This window comes from Mytilus galloprovincialis, chromosome 12 (assembly GCF_965363235.1).
Source record: "Mytilus galloprovincialis chromosome 12, xbMytGall1.hap1.1, whole genome shotgun sequence".
Taxonomy (NCBI): Eukaryota; Metazoa; Mollusca; class Bivalvia; order Mytilida; family Mytilidae; genus Mytilus; species Mytilus galloprovincialis.
Window position 1 is genome coordinate 46,354,535 of NC_134849.1, and position 12,698 is coordinate 46,367,232.

Below are 12,698 nucleotides of genomic sequence, written 5' to 3' on the forward strand. Positions count from 1 at the left end.
CTTCTGAATATAAAATTTACAGATGATTGTTTCCTTACACGTTTTGTTTTCTAACTAAAATACACAATGATAATCAATACCGATTTAAAAATAATTATTTATTTATTCTTTTCTATTTGATTTCGATTTGAAATAATTTTTAAAACAAACCCTATCAAAATGTTTTATTTAAACATTAACCACGGGTAAGCACAAGGCAAATCTGACGTTCAGAGGGGAATATGATACTCAGAGGGGAATATGAAGTTTTGTTCAACGTCACGTGTGATAGTTTCAACCAATCAAATGTTGATTTCGCTATCCAATCAACATGCAGTGGAATAATATTCTTTCATCTTAGCTCAGTTGACATTATTAGTTTTTTTAAAGGCTGTAGCAACATTGTTCAATGAACGCAATTGACAACAGTTGATAAAACGATTTACATTCTATGGACCACAATGATTGTGACTAATAGACGACGTTAAATGCCCTGTTTAGCCCAATGCTTAAGACACGAAAAGACAACGTATCTACAGGATGAACTTCTCTTAGCACCTACGTTAACTTCTACTTATAGTTGACTTCTAAATGCTCTATTTTTGTTATGCGTTGTGTTTTGTGAATTGAAGTGTCCCTTTCCTTTCCTCGACCCATATGAAGTTTATAATGGATTTGCTAATAATTGAAAAGGGTACCTCAGTAATTTAACGAATGTTCACTGTAGCAAAGTGCATTTTTGGAGCCTATGAAAATATTGAGCCAATCATTTTACACTGACATTTCTTAATATAGTTGCAATAGAATCAAAAGATACTGTTTTCAAGAATATACTTTTAATTCGTTCGAACTGTGATAATTGTTTTCAAGATTTTGATTTTAATATTCAAACAAAGTTTCTATGTAAACAGACTGTTATAGACCTGTTCAACTTTTAGGACAACAAAGTTAGGAGAAGGAAAATGTTCAAACAATACAGGCAAATTCTTCTTCATTTAACTTTTATTCAGTCGCTGTTGTGTTTAGATTAGAAACCTACAAATGAAAGAGAAAACCTTTGCGATTATTGTGGATAACCTGTCATTGTTGTTTAAAATGTTTTAGAACATTTGAAATGTGTGTACGCAATCGTTGTTTACCTTCACATATCATATTTACAGTTTTAATAACCCTGATTAAAACTTCTTTCACAAAAATAAAAAAATGGCTGTATATAATTGCTTACTTGGTTCGTTTGTATACAAACGAAGGTTTTTCTAATTTTTTTAAATTTTGTTTTTCTTTGTTTTTTTTGTACGCGTTAATTTTCATTAAAATAAAAAAAAGTAGTTACATATTTGTAGAATTGGGAAATATGGAGGAAGTTTCAACTTGAAATTATACAGGTAAGTATTTTAATAACTCGTTATCAGTTTTGCTTTGTCATGATTCTTTGGGGCCTCGGTGGCCAAAGTGGTCAAATAAACTCTACTACTGTAATCACTAGCCATTCAACAGTGAGGCTGTGAGTTCGAACCAACCTTGTGCAGGTACATTCCAATTGTGAATGACTGGATTTGTCAGTTTTCCCATCGAAGGTCGGTGGTTTTCGCCGGGTACTATGCCTTTTTCTAACAATAAAAACTGACCGCCACGAAATAGCCCAAAAGTGGCGCTTTAAACCGGCCTTAAATCGCCAACAATCAATCATCTTTAGCGTGTTTGTATCGAGTGACTGTAAAAAGGATAATAATATTTTTCAACATGAGTATAATAAATAGACAATTAAAATTGTTTATGAAGTCAACATATCGTGTATTACGCTTTTAAACATAGATATTCAAATTTGGCTGCATTATTATAAACTTACAGAAATTACTCTCGCATATATAATATCTCGCATTGTTGCATGAAGTATCAAACCATTCTGCTTTTCCAGCACTATTCATGGCAACACAATTTTTATTACTGCCTTGATTGCCATATCCATCAACCCATGGTAGAAAAGTAGCTTTACTTTGATCAAAATTCCATCGGAATTCTCCTTCAATCAAATCTGTCAATCCGATCCAGTATGGAATGTCTGAAAAAAATATTTATTTTCAAATGCATTTTATATATTTCACTTAATTATGTTATCTAATGTTACTTAACCAATTATTCTATACAGCGTTACTCTTTGTGTTAGATTCATTAATTTCATTCCAAAACTATCCACACATTTTACATGTTTTGAAGGTTCCTTCTACGCGTAGGAACTTTTTTTTTGTATGTTTTTTTTCCTGACCGGTTCTGTATTAGTTGTCCTATACCTTACGTCATTCATTAAAAACAACTGAGATTCCGGGAACTAATTTAAATGCTATCAAAATGATTGTTGTTCATGTTGAATTGTAGAGCGTTCTTTTGTCACCGGTTGCTAGTTTGAACGGATAATATCGAACTACAATTCACTGTATAATGTATTTACGTGAAGTGGGAGACAAACCAATGAATATGCATTGAACTTAGTTTTTTTTTTTTTTTTTCATACAATTTTGTTATTTAAGATGAATAATTTAGATTATCTTTTTTCGAGTTGTTTCTTTAACTTTTGAACACATTGATTTGACATAAATGTCTTTTTCTATCTATTTTTTTCTCACTTTTTATGATTTTTGTTTTTGTTTTGATTAAATCGGTCTCCGTCTTAATTTATCATGCTCAATTTAAATCACAAAATATAAGTAACTCAAGGGAAAATTCCAGATGGAACTGTGTAATTACATTTATTAGGTTGGCTTGCATATATATGTTCATTCTCTTTACTGTTACCAATTTTGACAATATAGCCACCAAGTTCCCTGCATTTTCTCTAGAAACATATGAAATACATTAATCAAGAATTCCTATACAATCAATAATATGTAATGATAAAAAGTAAAATCACAAAAATACTGAACTCAGAGGAAAATCAATTCGGAAAGTCCATAATCACATGGCAAAATCATATAACAATACGCATCAAAAACGAATGGACAAGAACTGTCATATTCCTGACTTGGTACAGGCATTTTCAAATGTAGAAAATGGTGGATTAAACCTGGTTTTATAGCGCTAACCCTCTCACTTTACTTTTCTTACAGTTGTATTTTAAATAAGCGTTCTTTTAATTTACATTTCATCACTAAATCAAACAGTTAAGCACCCTAAGGTTTCAACTCCCTCAGGCAAAGTTGGCTTTAGATGAATTTGGCTATTTATTTATGGTATTTTTGACATATAGCTCTTCAACGATTTTCGGTACTCATACATCTTCGGATTTCAAATTTTTGGCTTTGAGCGTTCCTGGTGAAGGTAAATCCAGAAAAGCTCTTCGGACGCAATAAATTGTTAAACGTGTTGTTTTTCATTATTTACATCACTGGGTCAATGCCTCTGCTGGTGGACTATCAGTACCCGAGGGTATCATCAGCTCAGTAGTCAGTGATTCGATACTGACATGATTGAACAAACTTTACTAAAATTGTCCGTTTATAAATTTTGAAATTATTATGAAACTCCCTCAAGCAAAGTTGGCTTTATATGAATTTGGCTATTTACTATAGGTATTTTTGACATATAGATAATGAACAATCAAAACCAAGGAGTAAACAAAGACCTAAAAATGCAAAGGACAGTTACATCAACATTTATAAATAATAATTAAGAAACAACACGAACTCCATTAAAAACCGGGAGTGAAATCAGGTGCTCCGGAAGGGTAAGCATTTCCTGCACCGTATATAGCACGCGTAGTGTTATTTCTTTGTTCAGTTCGGTAATGATGGAACGTTATTATGACTGAGGAAGAATATCAGATATGATTTCTGACACACTTTTGTCATAATGGCCAATCAGCTCATGATGGCGACCGTAAAATTTCTTGAGTGATGACCTTAATTTGATTGATTCATAGCCCTGTCTTACCAACTTTTGAGAAAGCAGTATTCCTCTTTCAACAAAAACAACGTACTTTGAGCTAGCTCTAGAGTAACGTATCAATTGAGACACATATACTATATATGCTGGTACGGCTGGGATGTTGCTACACAGAAATGGAAAGTTGACTATAGGAAAATTAAAATCATCGCGTTTGTCATAAATTTTGGTATTCAACCTATCATCAGTAGTCATTTCGAGAAAAAGATCTGAATATGAAGCAGATTTATCTGTATCGGTAGTATCTTTAATTTCAAGTTCACTTGGATATATTAAATGTAAGTGATCACTGAATCTATTATTATTAAGAGACAGTACATCATCAATATACCAAAAGGGGAAATTAAAAGACTGGGCTGATTTCTTTTCTCCTTTCTGTACAAGGCCTTTGATAAATTCTGCTTCATAGGAATATAAAAACAAATCTGCAAGTAGAGGAGCGCAATTGGTATCCATTGGGATTCCTATAGTCTGTTGAAAGACCAAACCTCCAAATTCAACAAATATGTTGTCAATTAAAAAGTCCAGCATGGCAGTTATATAGCTCTTCAACGATTTTTGGTACTCATACATCTTCGGATTTCAAATGTTTGGCTTTTAGCGTCCTGATGAAGGTAAATCCAGAAAAGCGCTTCGGAAGCAATAAATTATTATTAATTTCACATATTTTTCATTAAATGTTTTATTATTTTGTCTTAAACTTATCATGATTAAATACTTTAAATGGTATGAAAAATTTGGACGCACCACATGCCTACCGATGGTCCTGTCGCAATATGTTTTGACAGTTGGAAATTTGTATTTGTTACATGAATACAAAGTTTTATAAGTAAATATCAAACCTCAGCAATAAACCAGTTTTGTTTGTCAGAACTGTAATAGTAACAGTGTCCATTGTATTTGTGCCACGTGTTTTCTACAACATACAAATACAATTTGTAATCGTTTTTTTTTTAAATAAAACCGACGAGAGGGTTCTTTTGTTTTTGTTTCTATGAAAAGAAATATTAACAGCTTTGTCTTTATATGTCCTGTATATATGCATATGTTAACCAAATGTTAACAACCTAAAACCAGAGTCTCTCAGAATCATGTAATCGCCATTTAGTTCACAGTAGATTAGAACAAAAATAAAATACATTTGAAAAAAGGGAAATTTTGACAGATATGAAACTCAATAGTACTTGTCACAACAAATGTTAAGTATTTCGAAGTAGACATTTTCGTAAATACCATCATCAGTAATAATGCTCCCTAATAATAGTATTCTTTTTTGCTCGTCGTCAGTAAATACAAGCTTCAAAGTTAAACAGAGTTGAATTTCTATATTTTAGAATCGTCCAGCCAAATTATAACAAATGTATGTTCAAGGCTGTGGATCAAACTATTTTTAACAAAGTTTTCCAAATAAGACAAGAAAATATTTAGTTGTATATACTCTCCAAATCTTTTCCTAGATGCTGGAAATCACTGTCAACTTTCTTGATCTTTTCTCCTACATTCTTAAGAGCGTCTTTAACTACACCAAACTGGTCCTGTAGTGAACCTGTTATTTTCTTGAAACTTTCTTCTAACTTCTTGGTAGTGTTTCGTAGATGATCTTCCATTTCTTTAAGGGCAGTTATAGAGTCATCGAAGTCTTTCTTATCTTCATTCGAAACACAGGACAGGGAAGTTACATCGTTGGATATCAGCATCAATAAAATAAGCAATGCGACAATCATCTTTAGTTTTTCAGAATAAAATCAAATTCCTGTAACCAAACAATCTGATGTAAGTTTAACTCTTAAATTCAAAAGAATATTTTTCTGTTTTTGTCTTATGTATCTGCAAACTGTTTTACTGAAAATTTTGAGAGGAGCATCAGAAAGAGAAACTAAAATCTTCAATAATCTCAAAGAACATAATTTATGTCTTCTCCATGAAACAAGTGATAACTGACAGAATATGCTTTATTAAACATTAGGCTAAATTAGATACTGTACATTCTACATTTCTAAACATTAAAAAATGGAAATTCTTTGTTAAGAAAACTTTTTAGATTCTATATTGCTTATAAATTAAACACCAAATGTTGAATAAGTCATTGTTGATTAGAGGCTTTCGATTAATTGTGTTAATAACAAAAATGTTCATCAAAAGTGTTCATTGCTTTTCAGACCTTAGAAGGTGATGGTTAATACCTGATCATTAGAAATGTGCAACGAACGAATTTCGTGGAACTTTGGATGTATCAAAACAGGAACTACAGATCTGACAAACAGGCAAAATGTACCCTATTTTTTCACATTTCATGAATTTATTTTATTATATAAATAAAAATTAAGTCAAAAAGTGTTCTACAATGATTACCTGTCATTTTGCGTTTATTTGATATCAAACTTACTTAAATATCTTACACATACGCCCATTTCTAGGATTAAAAACAAAATTAAAGTACTATCTGCGTTCTGTGTTAAAACCTGCCGACATAGCAGCCAACAATGTGGTGATGGTATGACGTAAATACTACAAGGAAGTCCCTAAGAATGAAATTAACCAAAGCTGAAGGCCTCCTTTGAACATTTGAAGGTCCTCACTATGTATTTATTATCTAAACTACACAAAAAAATCCCCTAAAATATCGTTTCATCTCTGCCTCCAGTAAGTGTGCTTCTACTAATCTTTCGGTGCCTTTAATATGTTTAATTAGTTCCTTAACTACTATTAAAGAACTCATCGTAATTTTTGTGTAATAAAACATATGCAGATGTTTAACATTCGTGCTTTTGGTGATCCGTTTGATACTTTTAATAGTTTTGACACACAATCATCACATCAACAAAAGTTTTCGATAATAAAGTTTATCGCTATTTTACGAAATTTTCCTTTGACCGTGCTGACTGATAACTTTCTATCTCAGTGGAGACGAGTGATATGAACATTATCGCTAGAAACTAAGGTGCACATGGCGTTGCTAATGAAATTGACATGAAATTGACAACGTCGTCATAGGTAAAATAGCGATAAACAGATTATCATTGTTCATCTCAACTCGATTGCTTTTCTCGCTTTCCCCGTACCGGCTCGTGCTAGAAAAGCAATCTCGTTGAGATGATCAACGATAATCTTTAATTATCGATAAATTTGGTCTGCAAGTTTGGCTGTACCTGTAGTAAACTTATTTCAAACGTAATAGCATATTCTTATTTTTGCAATTATGTTGTAAACCTAGCCCCGAAATTAAGATATAATACGTGTAAACTTTAATTATGCTTGTTTCAAAAGGTTACCTTTTTAATACTGTAGTTAAATCTTTGAATATTTTTTGTATTTGTATAATATCGATTTTGTTTTAACTCAACTAAAACTTTACCAAATATTACTTATATTGCGTTATACTACAATCTGTCGATACTTATAGTTAAGCATTGCACAAGGACATATTTTTCTAAGACTGTTTATGACGTCTCAAACCTGATGAGTTAAGTCTTTTTCGAATGATTTTTATTGTTTCTTCTTTTGATTTACTGTTACGGATATAACGGAATTTGATGAGGCTGTTGTAAAAGTGAGAGGTTAAGCGCTATAAAACCAGGTTCAATCCACCATTTTCTACATTAGAAAATGCCTGTACCAAGTCTGGAATATGACAGTTGTTGTCCATTCGAATTCGTTTGATGTGTTTTGTCATTTGATTTTGCCATGTGATTAGGGACTTTCCTTGTGATTTTACTTTTTACACCACTGTCCTAGGATAAGCAGAGGGTTGATTGTTCACAAACAAGTTTAACCTCGCCACATTCTTTATGTGCCTGTCTAAAGACTGGAGCCTGTAGTTCATTGGTTGTCATTGGATAATATCTGTCATATTTGTATTTCGCTAATTATATTTTTTAATAAATCGATGTAAATTAGGCCGTTAGTTTTCTAAATTTAATTGTTTCATATTTTTCATGTCAAGACCCTTTTATAGCCGACCATACGGTATGTGTATGTCTCATTTTTGAAGGCCGTACGATTACCTTCAATTGCTTACATCTACCTCATTTTACGTTTAGTGAATAGTTGTCTCTTTCTCAATCATATCACATTTCCTTATTTTTTATATTCAACTACGCTCGCGATAAAGAAAAACTACAAACAAAATTCAAAATATGAAGACAATGAAGATATGGCGAACGAAATTGAACTTTTTGATCGGTTACTTTCGTGTTTGGCCTTGTTACTCACCGTTACTGTCTCTCTGGTTTCTAATTGAAAAATGGCCTTCGTTCATATATACATAACTTAAATCTCTGCCTTTGTATAATTGATGCGGATGTTTTTCCAAATTACATATCTTTTATGTGATACTTAACAGTATCATCACGGAAGGTTTGATAAAAGTTATTTGTAAATATGCTGAAGCATCTCTCGAAATAATCTCAAACTTTTTTCATATACTACAGGGAAGAAACTACTGATACTATTAATCTTTTTAACCATAGACTTATCATACGTTGAATTATTGAGATTTGTCACAAAATATTATGCTAAATACATCAGGAATTTACAAAGATATGAAATAAAAGGGGCCATCAATAAAAAAAAACACATTTGGTCGCACAACTAAGAATTTGTAAATCTACTGACTAAAACTATAAATTAAATCACTTCTACAATAGTTTTACTATTCAACTAAACTTAAAAGAGAAGCAAATGATAAATAAGTGGTATTAAAATGCACAAGTCGAAAACAAACTGGCAATGCCATTACAAAAAAAAACCCACCAAAAGACATAATGATAAAAATTAAGACTGGAAATGGTCAACAATGGATTTTCAGCACACAGAGAAAATCAGGCTCGGAGGCAGGTTTTAACTTGTCCCTTATCCACCGTGTAGAACGCCACATGCGGGGTGTCGGCTATGTTTGACATGGGGTGGCAATTTTGAAGCGACGAAAAAGTAAGAAGGTAAGTTCAAGCATCAAAATTTCTTATTTCTAGAACTCTCAGTACCATATAATGTATTGCACGGAAGGAACCGCAACATAATCTATTTCCTGAAAGCAGAAGCAGTCTTTTTCAGTGCTCAGTTTTCTCAAACACCTCGCCCTAGTTTTCCGTGTTGCAGATTTTGAGGCTTTATATGCAAATTTCGGTATAAAAAACTACTTTACACAGCCATCCCCCGTATCATTTATATAGAATTGTATTCCTCTCATTGACTTATACCAAATACCAGTTTCTTAGTTAAAATGAATTGGTTTTAAAACTGTTATTCATCAAAATATAAAGTGTCGCTCGGGGTGTCAGATTTTGCGTCGCAAGGGGTAGAGGCTTGTCATAAAAAAAATACAGATTTGCTTGTAAATTAGTCTTCATATGATACATTTTATTTCAAACACATCTACTTTACCATGACAAAATAAGGGTTTTTCATTTTGCCAGTTTTTGGTCTTATAAAACATGTGCTTTTGATTTCATTCATAGTAAAAAAAAATGGCTTAAAATATTTAGTTTTCAAGCTGGTAAACGATTTCTTTTCCTTTTCAGTCACTATCATGGTAAAAAAAAGTCAAGGCTATGGCTCAATAAACCAAAACATCACAAAATAGTCCTCAATATAAGATATGCCTGAAGCCTCCACCAGCCAAAATGCATCATAGTTCATCACCAGGTTCATCTAAAAAGCACTCGTGCACGCCGCAAAAATCAATTACTCCTACAAGAATTAGAACACTCTCTCCAATGAAAAACTCACCGGCATCTTTTTCAGCGAATGACAACACAACTTCAAGTAATCCTGAAGACGATGATACTACAATTGTCAATGAGAAAACAACGACTTGTACACAATATACAACGGAACAGGTTTACAAGAAAAAATGATTCAAGACAGTTATTTCGTTCGTAATCGCCCAGCTAGAACTATCCGTTTTCTGTTACACATCTATAATATCATATCTACTTTGAAGGTCTACTCTGACTATATACATATCTCTAAACGAACCGGAATTGAATAAAATTTGAAGAATTTGATGTAACCTGTGATTTTCTAGGTTGAATTTCTGTTACATTTAATATATGTTCCTATTTGTGTAGGTGTGTTTGAATTAAAAAGTATCAGATAGAGATCGATTTATAAGAAAATGTATTCTTTTTTTTTATGACAGGCCTCTACCCCTTGCGACGCAAAACCTGACACCCCGGGCGACACTTTATATTTTGATGAATAACAGTTTTAAAACCAATTCATTTTAACTAAGAAACTGGTATTTGGTATAAGTCAATGAGAGGAATACAATTCTATATAAATGATACGGGGGATGGCTGTGTAAAGTAGTTTTTTATACCGAAATTTGCATATAAAGCCTCAAAATCTGCAACACGGAAAACTAGGGCGAGGTGTTTGAGAAAACTGAGCACTGAAAACGACTGCTTCTGCTTTCAGGAAATAGATTATGTTGCGGTTCCTTCCGTGCAATACATTATATGGTACTGGGAGTTCTAGAAATAAGAAATTTTGATGCTTGAACTTACCTTCTTACTTTTTCGTCGCTTCAAAATTGCCACCCCATGTCAAACATAGCCGACACCCCGCAAGTGGCGTTCTACACGGTGTTATCGGTCTACAAATCATAAAATAAAAAAACTAAATACTCAGCAAAAAAGAACCCCAACAAAAACCGGAAGTGTGATCTCAGGTACTCTCTCTCGTCGTGCAAAAGACAATGATAAGTTGAATCAAATGATTAGGCATCACGAAATATCGGATTGGTGATTGACTACTATCCCACCATAAGACATCACTAGATTCGTAAACGATCGGTCATGTATATTTTTCAAACCACAAACTTCAGTAAATGTGAATTTTTGAAATTGAAACCCATTTTTCATGATAAGGATAGACATATATAATTAATAATAATTATTTAATACCAAAATCTGAACAGAATATAATACCGTCTTACTCAATAGATAAAACTAAACCTAACATTTCATATGCCTGCATCGACCTCCTCATTATTATATCTACGATTTTCACCAATAAGGTGATATTAGATACCTTTGAAGGATGTTAAACGCAAAGTCCCCCTCCCCATTGTTCTTGTTCATTGTCGACATACAAATTATCATACTATAGATATCATAATAGTATGTTCACAATATGATCAAGTAACTTGTGATCTTAGACAATGATAAGTTGAGAGGATTGCTAGCTCGAAATGTTGAATTCATCGGACAATCAACTATAAGAAGAACTTCGTGATACCGATGGACATAATTAAGGATTAAAATGGGTTAACTGTTCAGACACGTTATCTGACTGGATCATAGTTTTTTTCTATCATGCATGCAGAAGCGAATTAGAAAACTACGTTGTGCAAACAAACGGTTTTCTATACGTTTCATGAGGCCCGATGTTGTGAATACTTTATCCTTTTTTCACAACATTTTTTTCTATTGTCTCACAGCACAATGCAACAATGCAAAAAAGACGGAAGATAAATAATAGATATAAGAAGATGTGGTGTAAGCGCCAATGAGACAACTCTCCATCTAAGTCAAAATTTTATACAAGTATAAACCATTATAGGTCAAGGTACGGTCTTCTCATATTGTGGCAAACAGGACGTAATACAAATGAAATTTCTCAAGCTGAAGTTTATTTTGTTACTTGAACGGATCAAATTCGGATACTATCTCTCATCAAACTGAATTTTTAATGTAGGTTCTGTTTCATTATTCGATGTTGTTGCAATACTGAATGGAACATTCACGGATTCCAAATGTGGATTTGACAGTAAATAGATGCCTATGAAAATGATTTATTTCAAGTTTCAAATGTTCGGATTTATAATTAAACAAATATTCTAAAAGTCACAGATGTGTAAAATCAAAAACTTTACATTAAAGTCCTTCGTGCTATGGTGTATACATTTCCTGGTGTAAATAATAACGCTGAGTTCAATTTTTATTCCCGCCCGGGTAAAGCATAAACCAATCAGATTGCAAGATTCTTGCTCTGTAAAAAATATAACTTATATGTTTGGCATTGCACAAAGTCACGTGTTAATTGCGTCTATATCCTGAATCAGAAAGATGTGAACTGATAGATACACGTGGGAGGAGATGATGTATTTGTTAGTTGTAGTTTCTTTTAACTATTTATAACTGCCAATTCGTAGATCGGTACTTTGTGTCTTTTTTTTTTTTTTTTTTTTTATTTTGTTAGTTAAGTGTTTGGTAATTATTGTTTTTGTCTTGTTTTTTCTTACTTATGTATGCATTGTGATTGTGATTATTGTACTAATTGTCCCTGTAAAATGGGGATTAAACGTTAAAAAACTTGTTTATCTCCAGGCAATCTTTGTTAGCCAGTCCAAGGTCAAAAACCTGTAATTAAGAGCTTGTCGTTTGTTGTTGTCTGTTAGATTTGCTTTTTTTACTTTATTTTACTTTTTTTCGATTTTAATAAACTTTTAAAAACAGAAGTTATGTTGCTGACGGGTAAATATTACTTATAAATACTAAATTGTCCGTTTATAGATTAAAATGGTTAAGAAACTAAGAGTTCAAGTCATTTGGGAAGAGAATGGAATTTTCTGTAGGCTCCTGTTCATCACATACATGTAGCTCCTTACTTTTCCAAGTACTTGTACATTCCCGGCGTTAAAACTTTGGTCTCTCAATGTTGCATGATGAAGGTTTATACAGCCAAGCGCTCTGAGCAAGCCAAATTCAAAAAGATATGTTCATGCATTTCCAAAACGAGAATACGTTGAAAAGAAAACAGATAATAGAGAGAAAATG

At 32.5% G+C, this 12,698-nt stretch overlaps 1 protein-coding gene across 2 annotated transcripts in view; it reads right to left on the reverse strand.

The window, feature by feature from the left end:
* Positions 1–828: 828 nt before the first annotated feature.
* LOC143053960 (perlucin-like protein) overlaps positions 829–12,698 on the reverse strand; it is a 58,567-nt gene continuing 46,697 nt past the window's right edge. Inside the window, exons 1-6 of one of the 2 annotated variants that reach the window (XM_076226786.1) lie at positions 8,131–8,203; positions 5,357–5,671; positions 4,761–4,834; positions 2,725–2,812; positions 1,829–2,041; positions 829–1,014 (exon numbers count right to left, since the gene is read on the reverse strand). In XM_076226786.1, the coding sequence (XP_076082901.1) occupies positions 1,007–1,014; positions 1,829–2,041; positions 2,725–2,812; positions 4,761–4,834; positions 5,357–5,642 (669 nt within the window). In that variant the 5' untranslated portion in view covers positions 5,643–5,671; positions 8,131–8,203 and the 3' untranslated portion in view covers positions 829–1,006. Of the gene's footprint in view, positions 1,015–1,828; positions 2,042–2,724; positions 2,813–4,760; positions 4,835–5,356; positions 5,672–8,130; positions 8,204–12,698 lie in introns of those variants that run through there. The other variant, XM_076226787.1, reaches the window with a different exon arrangement.